This window comes from Fusarium verticillioides, chromosome 3 (genome assembly GCF_000149555.1).
Source record: "Fusarium verticillioides 7600 chromosome 3, whole genome shotgun sequence".
NCBI lineage: Eukaryota > Fungi > Ascomycota > Sordariomycetes > Hypocreales > Nectriaceae > Fusarium > Fusarium verticillioides.
In genome coordinates, this window is record NC_031677.1 from 1 (window position 1) to 26,519 (window position 26,519).

Sequence of the window (26,519 nt, forward strand, 5' to 3'; positions counted from 1 at the left end):
CACTATATTATACTATTTTTTTTACTTTATTTATATTATAAATACACCTTATAGATAGAATTAAATAAGATTAATATATCTTAAGTAGCTTAATTAGATCAAGTTAGAATAGAAGAATCTTTAAATATAAGTATTAAATTAGGGTTAAGAGTTTTTAATATAAAGATATATATAGCTTATAGGATTTACTAAATAGTATATTATAGTCTTTTCTTTTTCTTATATATACTTTAAATACCTTTAGAACAAATTAAATAAAACTAAAATATAATAAGTAGCCTAATTAAACTAACTTAAGATCTTAAAATCTTAAAATAAAGATATTAAATTAGGGTTAAGAGCTATAAGTAAAATAGTATAATTAACTTATAGTATTTACTAAATAGTATATTATAGTATTCTCTTTATCTTATATATACTTTAAATAGTCTTTAAATAAGTCAAATAAGATTAAAATATAGTAAATAACCTAATTAGACTAAATTAAAAGCTTTAGGTTTTTAAATTATACTTTATTTTATTTTAAAAGCTATATAAGCCTTATAAAGAAAAGGAAAATAGCTTTATATAGTGCTTTCTATATATAATATATATATAGTACTTAATTTTCTATTTAGGCAATAGGGGATTTAATATAGCTATTTTAAGTGTTTTTAAGTTAATTGATTAGTTTGACTATAGTCAAATCAAATCAAATCATGATTTGATTTGATTTGACTAATCAATTTTTTAATAACTATAGTCAAATCAAATCACTAACCTAATTTAATTTAATTTAATTTATTAATTTTTTTATAACTATAGTTAAATCAATTTCCTAATTAGTTAAATTAAATCATGATTTGACTAATTAGTCAAATCAAAATGACTAATAAGTCAGTGACTCATTCTGAATACTGGTTTTAAAGGAGCTAAGCTTACTCTTTTTAATCTAGAAGCTATAATCTTAAAGCTTAATATATAGCTATAGACCCTGATATTTCCTAAAGAGGCTACTTAACTATTAATATTATAAGCTTTAAAGACCCTAAAGATAGTAATAGAGGCCTAATTTTAATTTAAATACCTTAAAAAGCGAATTAAAAGATATTATAGTAGCTCCCTAAAGTCTATTATTAAAGCTTTAAAGTTAGCTATTAAGGTAATAAAAGCAGTTATATATAAAGTTACCTTATTAAAGGCTAAGCTTTATAATCTTTAAAATATAAATAAAATATTAAGCTAATACTAGAAAGTAAAAAAGACTAGATTATAGAAAAAAGAAGTAATAATTATATAAGATATATTATAAGTAATTAATTAAATAGATATTAATATATAAATAATAGTAAAATTATTATAAAGTAATAGTTAAAGAAAGTTAGTTAGATTAGGTATTTAGTATTATAGTATATATAGTAAAGGTAGTTATAATATAAGAACTTATTAAGTAGTTTTTAAGTTATTTAAAAAGGAGTCTAGTAAGTAAAAGCTAGTATTTTAAACTTATAGTTTAAGGTTTTAAGTTATAAGTTTAAAAAGTTAAGGAAAGTAACTTACTTACTTAAATAACCTACTTGCTTATTAACTATATTATACTTAAGGTTATATTATTATATATATAAAGAGAATTTAGTTTTTATTAGTATAGTATTATTTATATACTTTTTAAAAGCTTTAATTTAGATTATTAAGCTATTTCTTTTTTTTTTAAAGTATAATTAAGTATTTAAAAGTAATAATATTTTTTACTTTAACTTTACCTTTTAAAGAAAAGAAAAAGCTAGTTTATAATTATTAATAGCTTAATAGGGTATTATTAAAAATATAATTATTATTTTTAATATAATAAATAACTCTTAAGTATTAATTAGCTATATTTACCCTTAATTTATATTCCTTATACTGCTCTATATTGCCTTATAACCTAATCTAATCTATTACTAACCTACTAAGCTAGCTTTAGTTTATTAATATTTATAGTTTTTCCCCTAATACTAAAACCTTTATTTTATAATTTACCTTTTTACCTTTTTTTTCCTTTTTATTTCCTTTCCTTTACCTTATAATAGCCTTTAATTCCTATAATATAATATTTATATTATTAATTTAATTACTTTAATTATATATTTTAATTCTATAAACTATATCTAATATTAGCTATTATTACTCCCTAATTTAATAGCTATAATAAAGGCTTATTATTCTATTAATAAATTTTAATCCTACTTTAAGTAATTAGCTAGGTCTTTTAAGGCCTTTAATTTACTTATAATAGTTAATATAATAAATATATTTTATATATTTAAAAGCCTTATAATATAATTAAAGATTATAAAATTAACTTATTATATTAGTATTAATTTATTAATATATAGTAAGTTTTTACTTATAATATTTAAATATTAAAAAAAGGTATATAAATTAAAGATATTATTAATATTAATATTACTAATATTAATTAGATTACTATTTATATAAATATTAATTACTATAATAAGATAGTTATAGCTATTAATACTAATTATATAATATAATATCTTTAAATAGTCTTTATAGTTTCTAGCTTATTTAGAATTAGACTTTTAAAGTTAAAGCCTTAGTATTAATTACTTTAATTAGGTAATAATAAAGAAGGCCTTTAACTTACTAAAGCTAGGGAAAATATCTTTTTATATTTATAGATTAAGGCTACTTATTTAGTTAGATTATAAGGTTAAAGGCAGCGCTATATAACCTTAAGACTTACTTTTAAAGTTATTATGTTTTTTAGTATTATATATAATACCTTATATATAATATATTAAAAAATAAGTATTTTATTATATTATTCTTATTATAAGACTTTATTAGCTATATATTATATATTACTATAGAGATATTTTATCTTTTTAATAATAAATAGCTATAAATAGTTTTAGGTTATTTGTTTTTTAAGTTTTAAAGGGGTTTTATAGCCTATTATTTTCTTTAATTAACTACTTTAATTCCTTTTTTTTTTATTAAAAAGCAAGTTTTACTTCTAGTTATTAGATTTTCTTTTTTAAGGTAATAATATAGCTTATATAATTATATTAATTAGCTAAGTAAGTTATAGATTTAAATTATTTCTTTTTTAAAGTTTAGATAAAATTATTAATAACTTATAAAGGTTTTATTATTAGCTTATTAGGCTTAATACTAGGGGTAATAGTTCTTTATAGTAAAACTATTATATTTAGGTAATTTAAAGTAAAAGCTTTAGAATTATTATAAATAATTAGGAATAAGCTAGGTATATATAATAGTATTATATTAACTAAAGCTTAAAAAAGTAAGATTTAGAAAAAAGGGGTTTTTATAATATACTTAAGGGGTTATAGAGTTATATATTAAGTTAACTAGTATTATCTCCTAGGAGCTATTATATTATAGTACTTTACTATTTTATTACTAATATATTAAAAGGTATAAGTATAATTACCTTAAAGGTAAGCTTATAAATTACTGTTAAGTTAATATAGACTTATAGATTTTTATTTTTTACTTTAACTTTTAAGGATTTATATTAGCTAATTTACTTTTTATTAAATTTAAATTTAATAGTTTAATTAGTTATAGTTTAGATTATTTTTAGTAAGTATTAGCCTTTTATTTTTTAGTTTTTATACTTAAAGTAGTTTTCTTTTTATAAATAAGACTTTTAATTATTAAAAAGCTTATTATCTATTTTCTTTTTTAAAAGGAAAGGAAGTTCTATATCTATATCCCTTAGCTTATTAATAGCTAGCTAAAGTATTACCTAAGTATAAGTGATTATTTTATTATTCTAATTTAATATAACCAGGCTTATATATTAATAAACTTTAATAGAGAATAATAATATAGCAGCCAGGTTAATATTAACTGATATAGATGGAGTTATTGCTGGCCCTAGAAAATAGTGTCTTTCAAAAGGGTTTGAGATCCATACAAAAACGCGCCTGACTTGACCTCTGATCGAGTACAGGATATCTTGATCTGGATCTGCCGCCAATCTAGCCAGACGTTCAAGTTCCTTTCTCCCGGCCAACACGGCGAACTGAGCGATAAGGCCTTTGTACTTGGCCACCTCGTCCGCCTCAGGGTCGAGATCATGGAATCGACCTAGTTCAGAGCTGAAATACATAGCAGTCAACAAAAACATATATATCGGTCTGGCGGCTGCGACCCTCATCTTGGAGGTTCCTCAGCTCTGTGAGGGTTTTGGCCAGAGCGACAGTCCATGCTTGGGCAAGTATAGTCTTTCTGTAGTAGAACTTATCACCGGCACCATGCTCGAGCACAGCGGCTATTCGCATCAGTCCCATGAGATATGTTATGTCGAGGTCGATGTGCAGAAGACCTGTCATGCAGGCAGATGCAAAATTGTCGAATTCAAGCTCGATCTCGGCATCAACTACTCCCCATTCGCGGTGATCTTCCCAACAGTTCCAAAGCCATCTGTTAATAGGTCAGCAAAACGACATGCAGCAATGATTACATCTACCAGGAATCCTGTTGACTTACTTCTTCCCTCTGTAACAGTAGTATAGTACAAATGCCTCATTGACTGTCGATTGAAGAGAAAAAGAGTTCCTTTTATAGGCTGGATGTTGCCTGAGAAGCAAAGGAACCAGTGCGTTCAATTGCATGATCCCTTGGCCTGTTGGGATCAATGATTCCGGCACTTCAGTGAACTCTTCAAGCATTCGGCCATCAACAAGTCTATCTTTAACGCGGTCACACATGGTGGTCAGGAAATTGCCAGCGGGTGACGATGGTTCGGAAAACTCGACGTCTTTATGTAACAGAACGCTGGCGCTGGACAAAGCCAGGTCTTCAACAGGTTCGGCTACTTCAGCAACGTTCATTAAAGTCTCATTGTAGACGCGTGCCTCTTCTGTGAGCTCGGTATTGTCTCCATAAGGGGAATCCGAGTCGAGCACCGTGTGCACAAGCCTTGTAGCCGCAGATTTTCCTAGAACCTTAGCCACTCTTGTGCTCCAGATGCAAGAAATGGTGAGGAGATCTTTGGTGGGCAAAACACCCATGAAAGGCGCAAGTAGTATGGGTAGAAACCCATCGCCGCAGTCCATACTTCGCAGATTCTCATAAACACCCTCAAGTAGCGTTCTGTTGCTTGGCTGTTTAGATTCATCGTCGGTGTCCGAAGTGTCAAAGCTCGCAGGAGGTGTGGTATGGCGGCTTGAACGAAGTCCAAGTAAGAAGCTATACACATCTTTCGGAGCTCGCGACCAGTAAAGCCCACTTTGAGTCATAATCCCTATAGCCTGGGGATTTCCGTTCGCCATCTTAACAACAGCCTCAAGGCAATCTCTCTATTCTTGTGCTTTGTTCTTTGCCGTTGTCTCAGGAGATGAAGGCTCGTCATTATCAGTGACGCGGTCCCTGAATTCGGGATCCATCACCAACAGAGTCGCTGGTCAAGTACAAAGCCCCGAAATTTTGTATGATTTTGCCTTACTCAGCCATCGCTCTCGCTTGCGCGAAGCAAGAATGACAAGCGCACCAGACTTGGATAGCTTGGAGGTCAGATCCATGAACTGGCCTTGTTGTCGGTTGAAGTTCGCTGAGTCGAGGTCGTCAATCACGATCAGACATTTATGACTCTCGAAATACTCATAAAATGAGCTTGTATCATCCGAGTCTAGAGTAGAGTTCGGAACAAAGCGGTGTTGCAGCTGTTGTAGCATGTCATCCTTGTTGAAAGATTCGCTCGGAATGAGATTTATATGGATGGCATCTTCGATCAAACCCGAAGCCTTTCACCATGTACATAAATGATCCAACAGAGCCGTCTTTCCAATGCCAGCCATTCCATAGATCAATAGCGGCAGCGGCTTTCCAGGCAAAAGTATGGATTCTATATGGACAATGTCATGTTCTCGCCCATACAGAGAGTTAGTATGGCTCTGCTCCTGCTTGGGAGACTTGCAGTCAACACTCAAAGTGGTAGATGGAAGCCAGTCTGAGTTGACATACGTCAACGCCACAAAATCACAAATTGGCTTCTCATCGCCTTCGATTCCCCTCAAGTGCCGTCGAGCTGCTCGAGCCGCTTCCTCCAGTGGGAGCTTCTCATGAATGTACCCAATGTAGAGTGATCTTATGAATACCCCGGCATCAATTTCAGTGATGTGATAGGCCAAAGTAACCACGGTACGTATGCCACTGCTCAAAAGTACTGTAGCTGCCGTCTCGATGGCGGACCTGGCATGTGGACAGGGAGCAATGACAACATCCTGAACACCATGAAGCAGAAGCAGTGCGGCAACTTTATTGGCCGCTTTCAGGTCCTCCTCTATCACTTCAGACTTGTTTTGGTTGACGAATTGGAAGTAGATTCTAGGAGTTCCGGGCTCAGACTTTCGAGGGCGCTTGTGGACAAGCAGCATGTCTAAATGAATGATGGTGAAGTAACCTTTAGGGTGGGATTCAAGCTCAGTTTTCAGGGCGCGGGAAGATCCAGGTCGTTTAAAGATGACGTTGTAGAATTTCCTGCCGCCTGTAGAACGGTACGCGAGACTGGGTGGGAGAGCTCGCTGGCATGGATGGAACGACCAGGAGCACGGCATGACAGCACAAGAACCCTCCTTTGCCCTTCGTTCTCCGGGCCAGCAGCTCCGTTCTCTTTTTCGTCCTGGTCGAGAAGTTCGGGAGTGCCAGTAGCAAGTGTTTGCACCACGCTGACCTCCATCGGCCGCATCGTAGGTTCCCATACCTCGAGCCGCTCGAGGAACTCCCAAAGGACCCGTTGCATGGGCATGTGATCCTCGGTATTGTGGTCCTCAGAGTTATTATCATTGAACCAAGGTTGCTCCGCAATACGAATGACTACTTTTTGTCCGTGAAAGTCCAATGGAGAGTTCATCTGCGCCTCCAGTTCACCCATCATGTCCCTACACATGTTCCGCTGACCCAGTTCCCTCCCCATGGTGGCTTAATGTGGCCCGGAGCACCAGTTGCCAGAAGGAGAAGAGACCGGATGGTAATTGAGGTGTTAGATCCGGGTTGAGATGTACCGTCGTCTCTAATGATGTTGACGTCGAAAAGATGCAAACCCTCGAGGTCTTCCGATTGGGAAGGGCCAGCATTCCCCCGGGCGATATTGATAGTGATCATTTTATTGCTTTTGACTTGTGCATTTGTTCAGCAGGCTTCCTCTCACGTTCCAGTCTGATAAGAAGCAAAACCTAGTTATATGTAGTCGCCGCTGTTTGCGCAGTAGTCGGCACATTTGCCGAACTGTACTGATGAGAAACGAACATAGACTGCCCCATTGGAGCTATATACGAGAAATAGTAGAAAAGACCCACGCCGGCAGGGGTTAGGGCAGCAATGATCTACAATGGTTTTCAGCCCTCCTTGAATAACTGCAAATGCAGTCGAATCGGTCTGTGCTCTCCTCGGAATCTTATCCTCACTTGTGATCTGAGGAATTGCTTCTTTGGTAACTTTACATATAACTCCCTTGCATCCGACCATAATATTCACACCGTCATCGTCACTATCACAATGTCTACTGAACAAGCTCGACCGTCGTTCTATCTACTTACCCCAGAACGATATCTACCAGCATCGGCCTTATCAACCTGGCTCGGCCGGATCGTCAAAACTTATTCCGAGCCAGATGCAAATTTGGTGCCGGATGATCCGAAGCCCTTTGTAACACATGGACTTGCAAGAAGCACCATCGCCAACGCCAGCCTCGCTGCTAAACTCGGGGCAACGGTTGACGTCTCTGGAGAAACCAGTAATGGCGGGGGTCTCTCCTCTTCACTAGCTCAGAGGTCGTCTGCGTGCGTCTTCAGAATTACGATCAAGTTTTTGATCGGTTGATACAGCATGAGGGGACGAGATCTCAGCTTCAACGGATGCTAGCTCGTGGCGGCAATGCTGGTTTCATGGTTACTGCGGTGCTCATCTGTCAGGGTGCAACTTTCACGCACTCAAGAGAACGCGGGGCTACAACATCGGCCGGTGTTTCGGTGCCTGTGTCTACGATTGTCTCGAGCACTACAGGCATCATGCTTCCCTCTGAACTGACTGACCCAGGGGTTTCCGGGTCGCAAAGTCACCAAAATACAGCTGAGTTCTCCGGTGAAAGCGCCGGGAGCAAGATATTTGCTCTCCAGTACAAGACTGTGCGGAGATCGGTTGTCCAGTCGTTCTTGGGTATAAACAACGGTATGATGTTGAATGAAAAGGGCCCAGATTTGCCGGTTTCGCAGTCTTTTGCGAAGAAACACTGTGGAGATGACGAATTTGAGTCGGAGGAGAGCGATCCCAGTAGCGACGAAGAAAGTGATCGAGAGGATGAGGTCGAGAGTGATGACAAATCTGGTGGTGTCTATGATACAGTCAAGAACGGCAAGGTCGCCCTGGAGATGGATGAGAATAGCGTTACGTGGGCTAATCCGCTAGATGAGGAGGAAGAGGGGGTGGAACGCGTTGATATCAGCATTGATGGAGAAGAAATGGAGTTTGTATTTTGACTTGGCGAAGGTTCTTCTGAACCAAGGCAGTGAAGATAGTGGATTTGACCAGTGTATTTCCTCGAGCCTCTCCTGATATCATGGTATAGCTCCTTGTTCCCCAACCTCCCTTGCTGCTATCTTCACATCCTAACATGGGTGAAACTTGATGGCAGGCGCACAAGCCGAGTTTTTCATTTATAAGATAGGCCTATATATATATAATCTCCTTGAACCAGAATGGGGAGACATTGGTTTTGTAACTACAGCGGGCGTCGGTCATAAAACTCAAACACGCCTTATCAGGGTTGACGACAGCCATATCTAGGAACACCTCGCCAATCCACCCTAGGTACGGCCCGAGCCGGTTTTCTCCCACCTAGCCTTACAGTGCTACGATGTGAGACCAAGTATTTCAGGTTTCGAAGCATCTTCCAGACTCTCATCAAATCCTTCCTCAGCTGAACCTGCGCCCTCTGCAATGACACGCGCAACTCAACAGGTTCATAGTCTCTTCACTCCGTTGTTAGCACAGCCCTATGAAGAAGGGATACTCGGGCAATGAACGTGATTGCAGTCTCAATCAGAGGTGCTTAATGCAGCTTGGCCTCATGCGCGGTACTTATGCTAGCCAGAGGACGTCTGGGACTTTCACATATCACCGCGGACAATTGCATCGGGTTTGTCATCTTTCCCCTAAGTTCTGTGTTCCATTCGACATTGCCTATCCCCCAAGAGCTACTACGACTTGAGTCTTCAGTCTCTACATATACTTCTACTAGAACCCCCTCATAGCAAAACCTATGAATACCAATGCTTACATGATGAATTATCTCCTTAAAGCTACAATCTTCCCTTATGCCCCGACTTTAACTTTTCTCGCGCTCGCTCCAGGATCCCTCTCGCCCGTGGTTCAGACCGTCCATCATATGCTGATATACCCTCCCCTAATGACCCGCTCATACATAACGCCTCTGCCAAATCCCACGCATCACATAACGCCAGGTTCGCTCCACAGCCAGCAAAAGGTGTCACAGCATGATTAGCATCGCCAATGAAAATGACGCCCATCTTATCAATATCGTCATGAGTGAACGCCTTCTTGTCTTTTGCGTTGATTGCAAACACAGTCTTTGTATCCGTCCTTTCCACAATGTCTCTGAATGGAGGCTGGAACTTATTCCCAAGATCAAGACTGCGATTTATAACTCCTTGTACCATCCCGTCGTTCTTAAGATCCAATCTTGGTACTTCTTCGCTTTCGAGATTACCGACGCCCCATACAACGCTGTTCTCGTCAACTGGGGAAAAGAAGCAGGAAATCCCGGTTCCGGAGAGCATAAAGCCCCAATCTTTGTCGATGGGCGCTGGAGGAGTTCCGTCAAATCGAGCAATACCACCTCGGAGAATTGCACCGGCAAATTCGAGGTTATCATTGGGTCTGAGGTATCCTCGGAGTTTGCTATTTGCTCCATCAGCGGCAATAAGCAGGTCACAGTCCTCCTCGGTGATCGTCTCATTGCCGGGTTGTCCACTCGCGACTTGAACCCGCACTCGTCCTTGGTCCGTTTGCTTTGCTGAGATGCAGCGTGAGTTCCACTGGACCGAGTCTTCCGGTCGGAGGTTATCGTGGAGGACCTTCCGAAGATCCTTGCGTGCTATCCTAACGCTGGAAGATGGCAGCTCTTCAATTGGCTCGTGGCGGAAGCTTGCGTGTTCGTGCCAATTGGGTCCCCATATCTTGAAAGCACCCTCTCCGTTTAGACCAGAAACCGCATTGTCTACAATTTGGTCAATAAGACCGAGTCTCTTCAGGGCAATGAGACCTCCAGAAGTGTCGTATCCAGTGAGGGATAATGTGTAGCCTTCACGTTGAGCGCTAACGTCTGGCGAGTCGCGGTCGTAGATGATGATCTTGGGCTCTTTGAACTGAGGATTCCACAATTTGCGTAGTCCAACAGCGAATGCTGAACCAGAAACACCACCGCCCGCGATGATGATGGTTTTGCCTTGGAGAAAGTGATGTTGATGTGATGAGTCGTCCATGGTTATGTTTTGTGTTGAAGGAGCAAAGAAAGTACGGCAGATGCCGTTATATAAGATTACCTGCCTAGTCTCTCATGGCTTACGCACTCAAAGTCACACGGGTTTCTCATATAAAAGGAGTGGCTCACTACTAACATGCTGTGGATGGATGTTGACTAACAGCATCGTGGTATTTCTCACTGACGATGCATACACTGATTACCCAACTGGGTACACGGATTTCCTAATCGAGACATGACCAGGGTAGACGAGACTACGACTGTAACTTCAGTTCTGTTATTCAGGAGTCAAAAGTTGATACATATCATTTGAGAATCGCAAGTTTTCTGGATATTTATTCTCCGCTGTATTGCTCGGCAGTTCTTCACTGGCATCGGGCCGGTAGTAGCCCGAGGTCGGAAACCTTAATCGGCAGTCCGTGATCAAGAGGCTTGATACTTGCGTCTGTTATTCACATGCGGCCGTTTGGTCCTTGTTAGATGCGGATCTTGCCTTGAAGAATCAGTATATCAATGCATCACAACTCAGTCAAGGTCACCTTGTGTACTGAGCACATCATTTACTTGCTCGCCAGAGGATGTGAGTTCCACCCCCATGAACTTGTGAGCAAGCAGACGCGGAGGATACACCACAGGGTCAAGAGGGCCGCTCTGTTACCGGGTTCAAGACGCAATCGAGTCATGTCTTGATCTAAGTAATGATGAGATTCATTAGCTTCGACGAAGTAGGTATTTCGTATATTATGAAGTTTCTTATTCCTCAGCTGAGAAGTAGCGGTGATTACATTGACGGGTTACTTGATTCGTCCGTGATTTGGATGTCGTGGAGCCAATCAGATTACTTCAGACAGAGCCAAAACCCCGAAACGGGAGATGTACTCTATCAAACCGTCCATAACAATGACTTTTTAAATGTATGCGAGCACCAGCATTTCAGTAATACCATCTCAATTTCCGTCGATTTACGGATTACTTTATTACTTCTATTGCAAGATCTCTGTGGTTGGATCCCAACTTGCTAAAATCCACACCGTGACCCCGCATTGACACCCGCTCCCCTCCATCACCAAAAACCCCACCAAAATCTTATCATTAGTTATCATCGCCAACCTTCAAAAAACTTCACATCCAATCCATACCCTCGTCATTCTTCCGCGATGGCGTCCGATCTCTCGGGCCCTCCCGTCCTCTCGACTCCCGACGACCACATCCTCGAAGTTCCCGCCGCCGACTCCATCCCCAAATCCACACTCTCCGACGATGCCCTCCGCGAAACGTACGAGGTTGTTCGCACAGCAGATGAGATCCGCACTGGAGGATGGAGGCGCATCGGCTTACAGTTCCCGGACTTTATGCTGGTAGACGCTCCTCGTGTTGTAGAGGCTCTGTCGAAGGAACTCAGCGCACACGATGCGCAGGAAGAGGGCAAGGCTGAGAGGAGGATATACATTCTTGCGGATAGCAGTTACAGCGCCTGCTGTGTTGACGAGATAGCTGCAGAGCATGTTTCAGCAGAGGTGGTAGTCCATTACGGTCGAACGTGTCTCAGTCCCACGAGTCATCTTCCTGCGATATACGTTTACACTACACATGACCTTGATTACAAGGTGACAATGGAGGAAATCAAGAAGGAGTTCAGCGACAAGACTGTGAAGCTGGTTATAATGGCCGATCTGACATATCAAAATCACGTTGACAAAGTGGTTTCCCTCCTCAAAGACGAAGGCTATACGGATGTGGTTTCCACAGCAGTCACACGCGACCCTGCTGCCTTGATACCCAACCGCAAGATCCTCTCCGACGAAGCTTATGACGACCAACATTGGAAGGCCTACTCAATCATCCACATCTCCGACCCGCCCTCTGCACTTCTCCTCGCTCTATACTCACGATTTGCCTCATTACACGTTCTCGCGACGCCATCTTCAACACTCGAGAACCCCACCATCCGTACAGCCGGTCTCCTTCGACGTCGATTTGCGAAGGTGCTGTCGCTCGCTTCTGCTGGTGTCATCGGTATTCTTGTAAACACACTATCGGTCGCAAACTACCTCAGCTCAATCAATACTCTGCGCGACAAGATCGCTCGTGCGGACAAGAAGAGTTACACCATTGTCGTGGGAAAGCTCAACCCCGCGAAGCTGGCAAATTTTGCCGAGATTGAGGGTTGGGTTGTGGTCGGATGCTGGGAGAGCGGCTTGGTCGAAGATGATGCTGGATACTGGAGGCCAGTCATCACACCGTTCGAGCTTGAGGTGGCCCTCATGAGCGAGGATGAACGGGTCTGGGGCGGCGAGTGGTGGGGTGGTATCGAGAAGCTTGGACTCAACGACAAGCCTCAAGATGCGGTCAACGAGTCCAAGGTTACTGCCTTGCCAGAAGAGGATCAGTTTGACGATGTCGCTGGAGGTGTTGAAGGAGAAGAGTCTGCTCCCCCAGAGTTTGACATGCGTACCGGTAAGCTCATCTCATCAGGTCGACCTATGAGACTTCCAATTCGCAACGGCCCCTCTGCCGCCAACGCCACAGAGGCGATTAGCGACGGTGCCGCCGGTGCAGCTAAGCAGAATGATGCTCTTATCAAGCGCAGTGTTGGAGAATTGGCCAGCATCAACGGTGTCGCGAGTCCTGGAGCAGAGTTCCTTCGCTCTGGTCGCACATGGCAAGGATTGGGCACCGATTTCGACAATGAAGCTAGCACATTAGTCGAGCAGGGTCGAAGTGGTGTTGCTCGAGGCTATCAAGTTGGAGAATCGGACAAACATTAAGGGGATGTTACATAAAAAGTGATACCATTTAGCATAACACGGCGTTGGGATGTAGACAAAAGTAAAAGGCGAATATTCATGGTTCAAAAGATGTATTCTGGGGTAGCTCGCTCATTGTTCTTTTCGTCACTCATGTAACAGTGAAGTCATATTATATACAATAGAATCATCGACCGAAGCAGCCTCCAGGGCCTATGCTGCGGCACACCCGTATCTAATCCTAGCCCTTCCCTTACCTGAGCTTCATTATCCACCCCCGAAGCACGGGAGACAAAGAAACGTCATCAACATTGTATCATGTTGGTCGCCATCAGTCCATACGATTCCTTTCCAAAGAATAAGAAATATGTTCTAGGAGAAGTCATAATGCATGAGGCCGCTTTCCTTGCGGCGATCGTAACAGGGTCTCTTGACCCTTTCCCATAATGTCCCCCATGCGCAGTCCTTCATGGGGCGAAAAAGGATTGAATCCCTGGCGCGGAGCACGGTGTGTTGTTACTCGGGCGCCCATATCTAGTGCCATAGGACAAACGGAAAAGCTGGCGAGGCTGCGATCTCGCGGGTCATTGGGCCAAGGTATTGATTGTGGTACTTGGGCATACGTTGCAGTGGAGTATAGATGCATTGCCGAGAAAAGCAAACTGGCGGTGTCCCCCGGTATACTCTTTTTTCAAGTCTGTGCTTCCAGCGAAGCGCAGTGGCAGGATAAGGTTCCTAAACGTAGACACGTCGAGAGTGAGGGCGGCTACGGCTGCTGTAGCGAGAGCCAGAGCGGGAACGGCTTCGGTGGCTGTGACGGCTGGAGTGGTAAGAACGGCGAGAAGAGTGGTGGCGGTCATAGGCGCTCATGTGTCCGCCGTGCATGAAAGCGACAACAGAGGTGATGGCAAAGAAGATGACGTTCATAATGCCGAATGCCCAGCAGGCCTTGAGCATAGAGCATGGCTTGTTATTGACGAGGTCATAGCTGGGGCCGATGACCCTGACATCGCCAGCGGAGAGGTCCCAGTCGTCGCCACGTCGAATGCTAACACAGTCGGTGTTACGTACGTAGCGGAGGTAGTAAACGGCGGCGATGAAGGCACCGAAGAAGAGGGCATCAACGAAGGCGACAAAGTGGGCGTTTGTCGAGGAGCGGTGGTAGCTGAAGAGGGTGAAGATAGCCCAAGCAAGCGCGAGAACCGAGACAATAAAGAGGATGAGGATTGAATCGGGAGTCAAGGCGTTTTGCTTGACGAATCCATCGACGAACCAGGCAAGCATACCCATGCAGGGGATCTATTGATTGTCAGTTAGCCTGCAATCTGGATCATTTGCATTGCTGTCACCTACCAGAGTGAGGATCTGAAGGATCCGAAAGAAGACGAAGAACATTGCGAAAAACATCTTGGCGGTCTTGAACAACTTATGCAACTCTATCTTGATGAAATCGCACGACAGTCGTAGATGATAAGATGGGGTGTAATAACTAGTAATGCGCTCCAAGAGCGGGGAGCTGAGAGAGATGACGTGCGCGGGGGACTTGTACGATGCTTGAGTGAGTGAGTGAGACAAATAATTCAAGCAATAGATGCAAGTATAACACTATCAGACTGAGTCAAGTCAAGTCAAATCAAGTCAAAGTTGGTGATGGATTGAACAGTGGAATGAGAGAAAGAATGGAGGGAGGGAGGGTGTGCGGGAAGAAAGCTCTATTTTGTAGCTCCCACGAATGCAAAGGCAAGCAACAGCAACAGCAATCGTCCATCCAAACTTGTTCCCATCCTTGGTCCTGTTACCCACGATTCAAGGTGGTTGGTGCTCGAGAAATAGATGGCGCAGGACCACGCACGCCCAGAAAGAAGCTGGAGCCCGAAATGGGTGGGATGACCCTTGCAAAGGCCACCCCTGTAGTTGCAGGATGTTAGTGGTTGGGCCGTTAGAGGGTAGGGGACCTTTTGGCTCTAGACCCTTGTAAGTTTAGCGATCAAGACTGGTTTCTTCTAGGGCCGTCGGGTTCACGAGTTTTTTGCATCTCGAGCCTGAAAATGGAGATGAAAGGTTTATGCGCTGTCTACTCTGTCGATTGATTCATCTCCGTTAGTTTTTTGTCCGTTCCCCCAGACTTTTTGTTCAGCTTCGAAATTCACCGGTCATGCCGAAATTGGAGCATGACGTCGACTTGCACTAGCAATGCAAGCACTCAAGCAGGCCAACAGCAATTGAAGATTGTCCCAGATCAATTGTATTGCAAATCAGGACAAGATACACACGTACGCACACACTCCCTCTATCAATTTAGCCAAGAGTATAATAAGCAAGGGAAACAGGTCGAGACCCCTTTCCTTTCCACGTTGCGACGTCATCAGAATTGAAGAGGCTGGTAAGCTCATACACGGCCCAAAATGGTAATAAATACAGAAAACAGGTTGGCTGGGTATCAAACAGCAAGAGAGTTACAACCAAAAACGAGAATAACCAGCCAACCAATTATGAAAACCCCTTAACTAGTCACCATCTGTAGTATATTCTCCAAGTGTCGCAGATTCGAATGGTGGCTGGGGAATCATGCATCTCCATCGCCATCGTCGCTTAACTCAGGAACGCAAGACAATCTGAGTACTACAGCATGCATCACGCACGCCTTATGCAAGGCGCCCTGGGCCGTCCCGCACGTTTTCTCGTACTTAGGTTTCATAGATCAACTGATATGCAAACTGGTGATTGATATCCTCTTATTTCGGCAGATCCGCAATAGATCAGCATTGAAACAGCGGGTACGGCATGTTTTAAATCGGTGGCTGGGGATCGTGATCAACAGGTACGATCTGACCTTGATGTATCCGTATTTCAGCGGGGGTTCCAATCTCTCATAAATCGTCTATTCCTGTTCATTAAAAGAGTATTGATTAATTAAGTGTTCGTGTATCCATAGTCCGTCGTTACAGGACTCTCGTTCTCTCGGTTCCTCCGCATCCTCTCTCGAACTCTTGGGCTGACGAAGCCCGTGCCGAGAGACCCACCCGACGCCGTGTTTCGGTGCTCCGCCGCGCCGGGCGAGTTTAGCTGAATCGGGAAATCATTGATCAGGCTCATGTCAACGTCGTCTCCATACTCGACGCTCTCGGTGACTCGTTCTGTCTCTGCGACCCAGCAGTACGATCTCTCGTGCGCTCCTTGGCCAACGCCTTCGCTTGTTCCTCGTTTCCATGGTGGTATCTTTGCTCCCTCCAGTCTCGGGCATAAGTGATAATCGACCTTGTCGTTGTACTGCACCTTCTCGTCGTCAACTGACACAGAGGCTAGTGATTGAAGGATTCCGTAGATCAGAATCCAGCGACTACGTCTCGCGGTAGCTGGATCCATGTCTCCAATGTCATCGGTCTTCTCATGGCGCTCAAAAGCATCTGCGAGTTTGATCTCCGGTTCATCAAATCCAGTATTTTCAGTGTAAGCAAGTCGGATCCTCTCCTCCAGCGCGCTCATTTGGTCACCTGGGGTCTTTGTGATGCCTCTTCGGAATGAACCAGCAGCCGAGGTCGATTCTGGCAGTAAAGGAAACGGATGAGGAATATGAGGGAATCGATGCTTGTTGTCAAAGTCAATAAGCATATCCGTCAAGTGCATCTCCCTCGTGTCTGCATCAATGGCCCTCCTCTTGCTCTTTGACATCATCATCAATCTGCTTCCAAACTGTATATCCAACGAACCCCAGACGATATCCCTGTCGACCATGCAATCGTACAGCTCCCCAAAGTCCTTTTGAAGCTTCATAGCCAACGTTCGAGTCAACCAGGTTTCAGGTCTTGACGAGCCGGCAGATCGGCTAGATCGACTATCAGACAGTGACGGTGGCCATGACCCATATTCCTGTTCAAAATGCCGCAGCAACATGTCCTTCAACCTCTCAATCGCCCTCATCTCCGATCCCGTGTGAGGGGTGAAGGCCCAAATGTCTTGATACCTGAAGCCAGCCAACCGTTCCTCTGCAGCCTGAACGCGATACTGCATCTCGCGACTCGCCATCTCCATAAGCTTTCTCGTGTTTGTGTTTATCTGCTTGAAGTCCTTGTACTTCTGCACAAGATCAAACATGCCCACGCAGTGCGTGAAGCACTCCCTCCATCCTTCCTCCCACCGCACATCTGGCTCTTCTGACCAGATGAGGAGTGACACGGCCAGAGCTGGATTATTCCGTACGTCGTCGAGATCTCGGTTATAGAGATACCTCACTAATTGGCCGACGTTGTCGTTGTTCGGGGGCATGTAGCTATCCAGTCTAACGTGAAGATCAGATAGAGCTTCATGTAATGACAGGCCCACCATCGAGGCGTTGAGCAGCATGGCAAAGAAGTTGCGCGTTGTGAGCTGATGACGAAGTTGATCGATGGTCTTCATGTTCTGCGGAGGCGGGAAATGCATCTCATAGAGAACTTGTCCTTCCATATCCCCAATGCTGGTGCGTCCAGATGCAGGCGGTGTTAGTGGTGAATTCCGGAATTCTTGACCAAGTTTCCTTCCGTAGGATTCAGTGTGTGGCGAAGGCGGAGAATGCGTATATCCATCAATCAAACCCTCATCCAGAAGAGAGATGAGATATCGACTGTTGATCGCCTCAATAATATGAGAAGAAACACGCATTGACGGCAAGCTCTGGCCTTTCTTTCCAAGGTAGATCAGGACATCTCCATTGGGATCCCAAAGCTCTGGATCCTTTCGAAGCTTGTTCCACTTGGTGATAGGTCTTCCTCCTCCACACCAGCGCCTGATCTGTGGTGGTGGTGGTGCAGTAGGTACCTGTGGAATCGGAGGCAGCTTGGCGGTTGGTGGTGGTCCCATGGGAGGTAGACCAAATGAGAGTTGTGATGTTGGCGTCAATGGCATTTGGTTTTGTGAAGTTGCATAAGAGGATGTCGAAGTCAAAGTCGTGTCTGTCCGAGCCACAGATTGCGAGTCCCAGCCGCTGCTCTCGTTGGGACTGAGACTCGGCATGACGGTCGGTTGCAGTGTTTCCACGCTTGGTCGGCTTCCATTGCTGTCTTGATCGATCGGTTCCTCTTCCTTTTCCTTCTTTCTGAATGTGAATGTCTTCGCTATCGTCTTTCGTATATCGTCACTTTGCTTGTCGAGCATCGTTCGTAGTCCACTCCTCTCAATAGTTCCATACTCGTCTGGCACTGTCGCTCTCCTGGGTTTGTTGTGAACCCATTCCTCGGCATATTGACTGCTCGTATACGCATCCCGATTCCAATCTGGCGACATCATAGATCTTCCTCCCCTACTTCCCATCGGTATCGAGACATTTGGTGGTACTTGATGCGGAAATCGAGCCGCGATGGGGGTTGGGATACTGGGTGGTATCGAATGGTCAGTAAAAAGCTCTTCACCACTTGATGAAGTGGCTACAGATTGAGCTCGTCCATGTATAACTGGGTCTCTATTTTTCGCCTGTGTTGTTTTCTTGCGCGCGTATGCGCTTCGTGCCGACATTTTGTGTGATGTGAAGTCGATGAGGATGTAAGTGGCGGGTTGGCTGTTGAGACGTTTTTGGGAAACACAAAAGCCAAAGTCTAAGATATGTCTATAGTAAATGAAAATGGCGTCTAGTAACTAGTCTTGTCTCAATTATGAAGTAATTGGCCATGAGTGTGGTGTGTGTGCTCGCGAAAGGGTTGTGTCGAGGTCTCATAGGAAGACGTAAAGGAGGGAACCAGAACATTGAAAAGAAAAAGCAACGACAGTTCTGCTCAAGGATTATTAGCCAAGCAAGGACAGGACAACTCGACCGCAAAGAGAAACTGACATGTAATGTTCAAAAACAGCATCAAAGCCGCCGGGGAGAGGTCTAGATCCCTCAGAGCTCTTACAAGGGGACGGCCGCAGACGTGCGATACTACGCTGTCAACTGAGCAGTTGAGTATGAGCTACGCCCGCAGCTCTTTGGAGTTTTTAGTTTTGGCTACCGCTGATATGCGCAGGCTTCCCTAGCGCAAAGGTAGATGACGGCAGCTCTCCCCAGTCCCAGGTGTCAAACGAGCCGAAGCCGGAATAGTCGGCATACAAGAGAGAGAGAGAGGGAGAGAGGGAGAGCTTGTGAGAGATGCTATGTGTTGAGGCTCTTTCTCAGATATGTCTCAGATATGCTGAATCCGCGTCAAGTCCGGAGGAGGCTTGAGCCACGATCGTATTGTCTCTTGTCTCTGACAACAAAGACCAGGCAGGGCAATAAGAAAAAAGCGCCATGAAACGAGTGATTCATGATCTATCATTGAAAAGCATCTCCGAGTCCAGAAAGAACGTGTCGTTCTCCTGCAAATCATCATATCCCGAAAGCCTCTTGGCGGAAGGCAACTGATAAGCATCCATGCTGATAACCCCAGCACGGCCTATCAACACCATGATATGGCTGATAAGAATAGCAGCACCACGACGAAAAGCAGTCTAGGTATAAATTATATACCCACGCTGTCAGCTCACTCATTTAGGGATTGCTACAAGGGGAATAACGCGTCCTGAAGAGAGTGACATCGCTCATGCGGGAGCCGTCGCTTGGGCCCCCATGATGAGCGGACGATCAAATCTTATTGCTTTTGTTTTCACGTGGAAAGGCCAAGATATCTTTGATAACGAGTCGTGGTTGAGGGCTAGGAGGGTTACTATTGAGTGCGGTTTGTAATGGGTCAGACAAATCGCCCAGGGTCTCGGTTCTCGGGTCATTATAGCCCACATTTCCCCCCGCGTTGACAAGGTCCTTATCAGATGGGATGGAAGGACGGATAAGAGTGCACTAAACCGGATGTAAATGTGTAGAGATATTGAATGATACAAAACACTTGTGCAGAAAGGGAAGCAAAGCCGAGAGGTAAGGATATTCCGGCTGCCAAAAGGATCATGGCGTTGATTGTACGTATCAGTTGGCCAAGATTACTTGTCATTGATATGAGAGCCAGAGCCCAGTAAAGTAAAGCTGTCTAATCAACAACATTGACCCTACAATACCGAACCTGCGTTCACGGCAACATTTATACGATATCAATAGCTATCAGACGGGAGACAAGCTCAACATTGAGCTGTCATTGTTGAATGAATGATTGATTGATTGATCCGAAGGCAGCCGTCATGCGAAACGAGTTGAACATCAACATTTACCCTACACACGAGCAAGCAGCCCTTGTTCGATATGGAAGTCGTCAATATTGGTGATGATGATGCAATGTCGCAATCGCCCGTTGTATATGATCATGGTTGCTACTACAAATCTCTTTGAGGACGTACGTAATGGACGTCCAAGGTCGGATTATGAGATCATGCTGTGAATATCCACCCTTCATTAGCATGGACACCACCAACTTCTGGTAGCTTCGTGCAGCCAAGTGAAATGACGTAAAGTGGAGGAATTACCTTAAGCTCGGCAGCTATAGCCGGTGACTCCCGGCATGGGATGAGGATAAGCGCCAGATGCACATGCCGATCAAGTTTATCTCTAATTGCCTGTCGATGGAGACATTCAATCACGGACATTTACAGTGATAGCATAGAATAGGCGATCAATGATAGCTTTCCCTTCTCAACCATAACGCACTAATACACCATGAATAATACAAAAAGTTAATCATATAATCTGGGCGCTTCTGACGAGCCAGTCAGTTCCTGAAGGGTATCTTGCGGCCGTGTCGCATAAAAAACAGGCGAAAAAAGACGAATCCAACCACCACCACTCCATTTCCAAGGTTGAGGTTGCGTTATCCATTCCATCAACTCATTACACCCTCGAATCGTTTAGACACCAGAGTGGTGACCGGGCTTAGTATCGGCGTGAGCAGAGTGACCGCGCGATCGCATGAAAGCAAGGCCCTCCATAATGGTCAAACCAGTGAAGATGGCCCAGATGAAGTAACCGAAAGCAACAGCCGCTTGAGCGCATTGGCAGATTGTAATGCCGTGGCACTTGGGAACACCGATGTGAGCAGCGAGAGCAGTAGCGCCGGCGAACCAGAAGAGCGTGGTGAGGGCGAGAACACCGAGAGCGACCATGCTGTGGTACATGCGAGGAGCGAAGAGAGGCGTCAGAGCGAGATAGAGCAGGATTAAGATGGACCAGACGACGCAGAAGAGCAGGAATGACACCGAAGCAGGAGAGTCACTCCACCAGGTGCTAGTAGCATCGACGACTGTGGAATTGTTAGATGGGATAGCTCATTGGGGAGTAGAGAGAGAGGTTCGGCACTTACGGTATGCGGTGAGACCCAGCTCGATGATGAGAAAGACTGCCAGAACGGCGTGAATGATGGTGATGATGCCCATGGCCATGATGAATACGATGCTGATGTCGTATGAAAGCTAGCTAGATGATTTATCGGGTTGAAGGCGTTGGATAGAGATGTTGATCTGCTGCTGAGTAGTTCAGTTCAGTTGGGTGAGGTGAGTGAAGAAGAGAGATGGATGTGATCGCCAGCAAGAGGAGAGGTCCAGCAGGGGGATATAGCATTTACTTAAATCTACGGGCGGCAGCTTCGGGTTCAGTCAATGACGGACAGTGTCAGTCATGGATGGGCCCATCCATTCAAGGCGAGACAAGACAAGACGAGACACTTGAACCCAAACCAACCCAAACCCAACAGGCCAAGCCAAGATCAGTTCAGTTGACTTCAGCCGCTGGCAGCGTTAACGGCTACAGCTAAGAACCTCTACGTCAGTGAATCATGGCGTATTCGGCAGTCACCTACACCTACACTCTACACTCTACACCCTACACTCTACACCCTACAGCCAAGCGCGAAGCTTTCCCTCCCTCCGCAAAGAGGCAGCCCAGACCAATCAAGGGCAGACAGAGAGACAAGATCTGCACTGACAACGACGTTTGAGTGGCTCATGTAGCTTCCTCTTCTTTTTTTCCCTGTCATTGTCACGAATGACGTGGTGCTAAGACCCAAACATCTGACGTTTTAATGCAGGGTTCCATTTCTTTCAGTAGGTACGTACACACACTTACAGGGCGCGTGATGTCATTTAGTGGCTGAACAAGGCTCAGCTCAAGGCTCAATCAGTCGAGATTCCGAATACGAGACATTCACATTCCTTAGCTGGTTCTGGGCAAAAATGCAGTGTAATGCTTAAGAGCATCATCTCATCATGTTCTGACTGCAACGACAAGAGTTTGTGACGCGCACGACTTTTTTTCTCTTTTACGTCTGTCGGACCCCCCCGGGCCCCGGGAGTTATAGGCGCTTCAGTGCTTGGCTGATGGATGCACTCACTCACTGCCTAGGCTCGGCAGCTGAAACCCGTAGACCAAGACGTCTCTCCTCTCCTTTCTCCGTCTCTGTCTCTGTCGGCGGCTGCAGTTGAGTCAATGGAACTCTAACTTAACATCCTTGTCCAGGTCAACTCTAACTTGGCCCGGCAATCGAGAGCAGACAGACGTGTTTCAGTCTTGGCAGACATCTGTTTCACTTCATCTGACAGATCAGACAGGAAAAGCACTTTTTACGCTTCTCAGAATACGATTGGCCAACACCATCTCACATCTCGACGAATGCATTAACCGTCACCAGGCCACAGACGAGACAAGACAAAGAATTGTATACCTGGAACATGCTAATAAATATTAAGCGCCTCAGTCTCATTCCGTCCTTGGCCCGTATACAACTGTCACCGTTTTCGTCTGGACAATCGCCCGCTCCTCATCATCGCTGCTGCTGTTGCGGGGATCCCACAATTGAGTCTGAGTCTGAGCCTCGCCAAACTTTTTCAATGACTCTTGTCTCCGCAAGTGCCGTATCATCTGTTCTGGCTGTTCGTCTGTCTCATACGCCGTCACTTCGGTCGTCACGGGCTGCGCCTGGACGATTGTCTTGAGGTCGAATCCGGGATCTTCAATCTGGACATCGAGTCTATCCTTCCGGGTTTTGTTCCTAATGATCCCTATTGTCTGGAATGGATGTTGTCGTGTTCCTTTACTGGTTGCGGAGTATTGAACTGAGGACCCGCGTTCGCCAATGAATTTGGGTGCGACATGGATGAAGAAACGACGAAGCGTCGTCAGCGACGCGCATATTATCAGAAGATTGGCTTCGACAAAACTGGCCTTGTTAGTCACTGCTACGCTAGGGTCGAGTCGTACTCACATCCAGACCGCTGCACTGGAGAGAACCCAGGTGTAGTCGTTTGCATCAACTATCCGAACCAGTAGTACTAGTCGAACCACAGACGTTACAAGTGTTCTGTCTCATCAGTTAGCAAGTGCCAGCTCTCTCAACTGAGAACTACCTACGCAGAACCAATGACAAACAGGACCACAAGACCAACCTTTTGGCGTCGTGGCATCTGCATCTGCAGCTGCAGAATCATCGGCAATGGCATGATAAGAAGGATGAGATCTGAAAGAATGCCTAGGGTCGCTGTGCAGATATACACCGCTCCTCGATCCACGCACGATCCTTCGAGTATCGTGAGATCCCAACTTTTCTTGAACGGCGTACATCCGAACAGAACCACGAGCAAGATGGCTAGATTATAGCCAGCAACGAGGAAAAAGACGCTATACACGCTCCATTTCCACCATCTCTGCGGAGAAAGCCTACGGTAGAATAGCGCCAGCGCCATCTTGGAGCAGGCAGTGCATACAGCGTATAGGATGGGAGATATGAAGGTGAGCTTGGGGATTGTTAAAATATGCCCGCCAGCTTTTGCGAGAGATCTTACCTGATTCCCTTCATTGAACTTTTCGAGAGGGAGTTCCCAAGCATGTACCCCTGTTACCCCGAGAATAAAAGAACCTGCTTCCCATGAGCAACTATCCCGCCTACCAGGGCTTTTTCAGTGGGTAACTTACTGAGAGAGACGACTTGGACAGCTATAGAAAAGATCCACGCAATTATAAGGCAGGCTTCCTATCCTTAGCAGATGACAACTTGATCCAGATCGGCGCAAGGGTCTTACCCGTCTCCCCATCGGGTTTACGTAAAACCCAGAGTTTGACATATAAATACTGGAGAAAGAAAAGAAAAGCGAGTGCTGTGCCTATGCCCGAGATCACATATGACTCTATGGCATGTCGTTGTAGGGGATGATCAAAGTTGACTACATAACCCTCTGGTGGTGGGATAGCGACTGTCACGCCGTCTACTATAGGGAACGCGGACATGGCGGCCTCGATGGCCTGCGAGTTGCCAACGCGCTCGTTATTGTGACCGATGAACTCGTTGGATGTTGAGGAGATGTTCAAGAGAATGGATAGATACGGTTCGTCTTGGCGGTTAATTGAGTGTCGAGAATAGATCGAGTTTCGAGATGATAATAAGGGGTAGGATGGAATATTACAAGCCTGCCTAATGTATACCTCGATATCAAATCGACAATAGGATAACAATACAATTATGAATAAGCGCGCACCAGACGCATAATATTAATAAATCTCAAACAAAAGAAGAACGATACCAATACCAAGAATGAAGAGACACAACATGTGAAAGCTTCCAGCATGCGATGTTCTTCCCTTCTATAACACGATACTCTAGCCAGCACAATCCAACAGACGCCCCCGACCAAATCCTTCGAAACAACAGGTTTCATCCGGCGAGACCGCCTTTTTGGGTCATTATGGAGTACGGCGGTAAACTTGAGGACAGACCATCTTGTGATCTGGGACGTGTTGTAGAAGCTAGAAGTATTATTGAAGAGTTGGTGATGATCCACTGTGGAAGATCAGCGACAAGGATTGCATCGCATCGCGCGGCCGGAGAATATTAAGATCGTTATGATATGAGAGCTGATATCTTTGATCTTGCAGTTTGTGTGACCAAATCTTGCACATCAGTGATGGTGCTTTACATTTCCTATTCACTATGTGATCAACTGTTCCACAGCATCTCACCACTTCTAGAACCATACATCGTCTTCACAGCTGACCTCGCTAACAATCTACGCATGGATCACTTCAAGGCTGAACATTCTGCGGGGACATACCCAGCCTAGCTTCTTACAATCACTGCTTAGCATCGTCTCAGCTAGATTATCCCGATGCTTATGCAAACATCCTCTCTCCTGACAAATCTCGCTCGCCCCTACAGGACACCCAAGATTTCAAGATGCGATTGGCTAGTCATGCCCTCAGCCTTTGTATACCTGCTTGATCGCATCGTCATAAAGATGGCACATGCTCTCCTCATCATCGGCCATCCTCCGTGCAGCCGTGTTCTCAAGGTGTACTATTTCAGGGAGGTTGTCGCTTCTTCCATGTTCCCGAGGGTGCATCTCGATGAAGCGAGCTGGAGGTGTTTCGGAAACACTCGATCCTCCGCGGCTCTGCGCGACATCGACTAGTTTTCCAAGGACAGCGAACTCAAGCTTGAGTTTGATGGAGTATATGACAAGCTTGACTCCTTGTTCGATCGTATAGTGGTTCTTGTACATGATGATGAGAAGAGATATGTCCATGGCTACGATGAGGAGGTTGATGATCAGGAGATACCACATCGTCTTTTGCTTACTACCTAGTGATGTCTGTAGGATATCGATGGTACCCCAAAGGTACAGGTCCGAGATGACAAACTCTTGTGCGCAAAAGAAAGTCACTTGAGTTTTCTCGATGGCGACGAATATGGGCGTGGGATTGCTGCCATCAACGCTTGGTCCAATAGTGAATAGCAGTGCTGTCTGTGTCGTGTGCCATATCGTGCTGTTGATCACAATCATCCATAGCACAGCGCGCCGTATTCTCAAGTTGTTCAATACCAAGTGCAGCCATGAATACAGTACCACGGACTGGCCACTGACGAGTACGATCCAGCCCAGCGATGCGATGGCCTTACTCGCGTCGGTGCCCAGGATGTCAAGGTATCCAAGCAGCCATCCCAGTGCATACGGAAACACGCCCAATGGGGTCAATAGAAGACTCCAGAAGCAAAGACCATGATGGCGTTTGAAGGTGGTGAAGGTCAAGGCGAGAAGTTCGCATGCATTCTATAGAGCGAGAGTGGAGGTGGCCTGGGATGGTCAGCGTTATTCAAGCTCATAGCTCAAGTGACATACAATGACTAGAACTGTCTTGGGGCAATATAACAGCCCATTCTCTCTGCTGTGTATCTGTATCACCGAGAGATGCATCCCAGACGGCAGACCTGAGACCAACGTGTGTTGTGATCCAGATACAATGCCACTAAGACATGAGATGTAGAGGAATTCAAATGTGACAAGTCACATTTCAATACAACTGTAGAGTATAGTATCGTTCAAAATCTGGGGGTAAAGAC

The 26,519-nt window shown here is 44.7% G+C and overlaps 11 protein-coding genes across 11 annotated transcripts; 2 read left to right on the forward strand and 9 right to left on the reverse strand.

Moving 5' to 3' along the window:
• Window positions 1–4,109: 4,109 nt before the first annotated feature.
• FVEG_17352 (hypothetical protein) lies at window positions 4,110–5,291 on the reverse strand (the record flags this gene model as incomplete). The annotated part of the gene is made up of 2 exons (XM_018906606.1): window positions 4,110–4,440; window positions 4,507–5,291. 2 exons carry the CDS (start codon window positions 5,289–5,291, stop codon window positions 4,110–4,112), a joined length of 1,116 nt encoding a protein of 371 aa, XP_018760847.1.
• Window positions 5,292–5,765: 474 nt separating this feature from the next.
• Window positions 5,766–6,934, reverse strand: FVEG_17351 (hypothetical protein; the record flags this gene model as incomplete). The annotated part of the gene is made up of 2 exons (XM_018906605.1): window positions 5,766–6,505; window positions 6,562–6,934. 2 exons carry the CDS (start codon window positions 6,932–6,934, stop codon window positions 5,766–5,768), a joined length of 1,113 nt encoding a protein of 370 aa, XP_018760846.1.
• Window positions 6,935–7,515: 581 nt separating this feature from the next.
• On the forward strand, window positions 7,516–8,495 carry FVEG_12814 (hypothetical protein; the record flags this gene model as incomplete). The annotated part of the gene is made up of 2 exons (XM_018902189.1): window positions 7,516–7,803; window positions 7,845–8,495. The coding sequence occupies 2 exons, from the start codon at window positions 7,516–7,518 to the stop codon at window positions 8,493–8,495; spliced, it is 939 nt and encodes a 312-aa protein (XP_018760845.1).
• Window positions 8,496–9,136: 641 nt separating this feature from the next.
• On the reverse strand, window positions 9,137–10,805 carry FVEG_12813 (hypothetical protein). Its single transcript, XM_018902188.1, has one exon. It carries the CDS (start codon window positions 10,518–10,520, stop codon window positions 9,318–9,320), a length of 1,203 nt encoding a protein of 400 aa, XP_018760844.1. The 5' UTR covers window positions 10,521–10,805; the 3' UTR covers window positions 9,137–9,317.
• Window positions 10,806–11,563: 758 nt separating this feature from the next.
• FVEG_12812 (diphthamide biosynthesis protein 2) lies at window positions 11,564–13,749 on the forward strand. Its single transcript, XM_018902187.1, has one exon. The coding sequence runs from the start codon at window positions 11,677–11,679 to the stop codon at window positions 13,285–13,287; it is 1,611 nt and encodes a 536-aa protein (XP_018760843.1). The 5' UTR covers window positions 11,564–11,676; the 3' UTR covers window positions 13,288–13,749.
• A 238-nt stretch (window positions 13,750–13,987) lies between these two features.
• FVEG_12811 (hypothetical protein) lies at window positions 13,988–14,673 on the reverse strand (the record flags this gene model as incomplete). Its single annotated transcript, XM_018902186.1, has 2 exons — window positions 13,988–14,565; window positions 14,620–14,673. The coding sequence occupies 2 exons, from the start codon at window positions 14,671–14,673 to the stop codon at window positions 14,002–14,004; spliced, it is 618 nt and encodes a 205-aa protein (XP_018760842.1). The 3' UTR covers window positions 13,988–14,001.
• A 1,506-nt stretch (window positions 14,674–16,179) lies between these two features.
• FVEG_12810 (hypothetical protein) lies at window positions 16,180–18,756 on the reverse strand (the record flags this gene model as incomplete). The annotated part of the gene is made up of 1 exon (XM_018902185.1): window positions 16,180–18,756. One exon carries the CDS (start codon window positions 18,754–18,756, stop codon window positions 16,180–16,182), a length of 2,577 nt encoding a protein of 858 aa, XP_018760841.1.
• A 2,289-nt stretch (window positions 18,757–21,045) lies between these two features.
• Window positions 21,046–21,576, reverse strand: FVEG_12809 (hypothetical protein; the record flags this gene model as incomplete). The annotated part of the gene is made up of 2 exons (XM_018902184.1): window positions 21,046–21,437; window positions 21,498–21,576. The coding sequence occupies 2 exons, from the start codon at window positions 21,574–21,576 to the stop codon at window positions 21,046–21,048; spliced, it is 471 nt and encodes a 156-aa protein (XP_018760840.1).
• Window positions 21,577–22,888: 1,312 nt separating this feature from the next.
• FVEG_12807 (hypothetical protein) lies at window positions 22,889–23,871 on the reverse strand (the record flags this gene model as incomplete). Its single annotated transcript, XM_018902182.1, has 3 exons — window positions 22,889–23,348; window positions 23,394–23,489; window positions 23,540–23,871. The coding sequence occupies 3 exons, from the start codon at window positions 23,869–23,871 to the stop codon at window positions 22,889–22,891; spliced, it is 888 nt and encodes a 295-aa protein (XP_018760839.1).
• A 271-nt stretch (window positions 23,872–24,142) lies between these two features.
• FVEG_12808 (hypothetical protein) lies at window positions 24,143–24,412 on the reverse strand (the record flags this gene model as incomplete). The annotated part of the gene is made up of 1 exon (XM_018902183.1): window positions 24,143–24,412. The coding sequence occupies one exon, from the start codon at window positions 24,410–24,412 to the stop codon at window positions 24,143–24,145; it is 270 nt and encodes an 89-aa protein (XP_018760838.1).
• Window positions 24,413–25,377: 965 nt separating this feature from the next.
• On the reverse strand, window positions 25,378–26,373 carry FVEG_12806 (hypothetical protein; the record flags this gene model as incomplete). The annotated part of the gene is made up of 2 exons (XM_018902181.1): window positions 25,378–26,229; window positions 26,299–26,373. 2 exons carry the CDS (start codon window positions 26,371–26,373, stop codon window positions 25,378–25,380), a joined length of 927 nt encoding a protein of 308 aa, XP_018760837.1.
• Window positions 26,374–26,519: the final 146 nt, after the last annotated feature.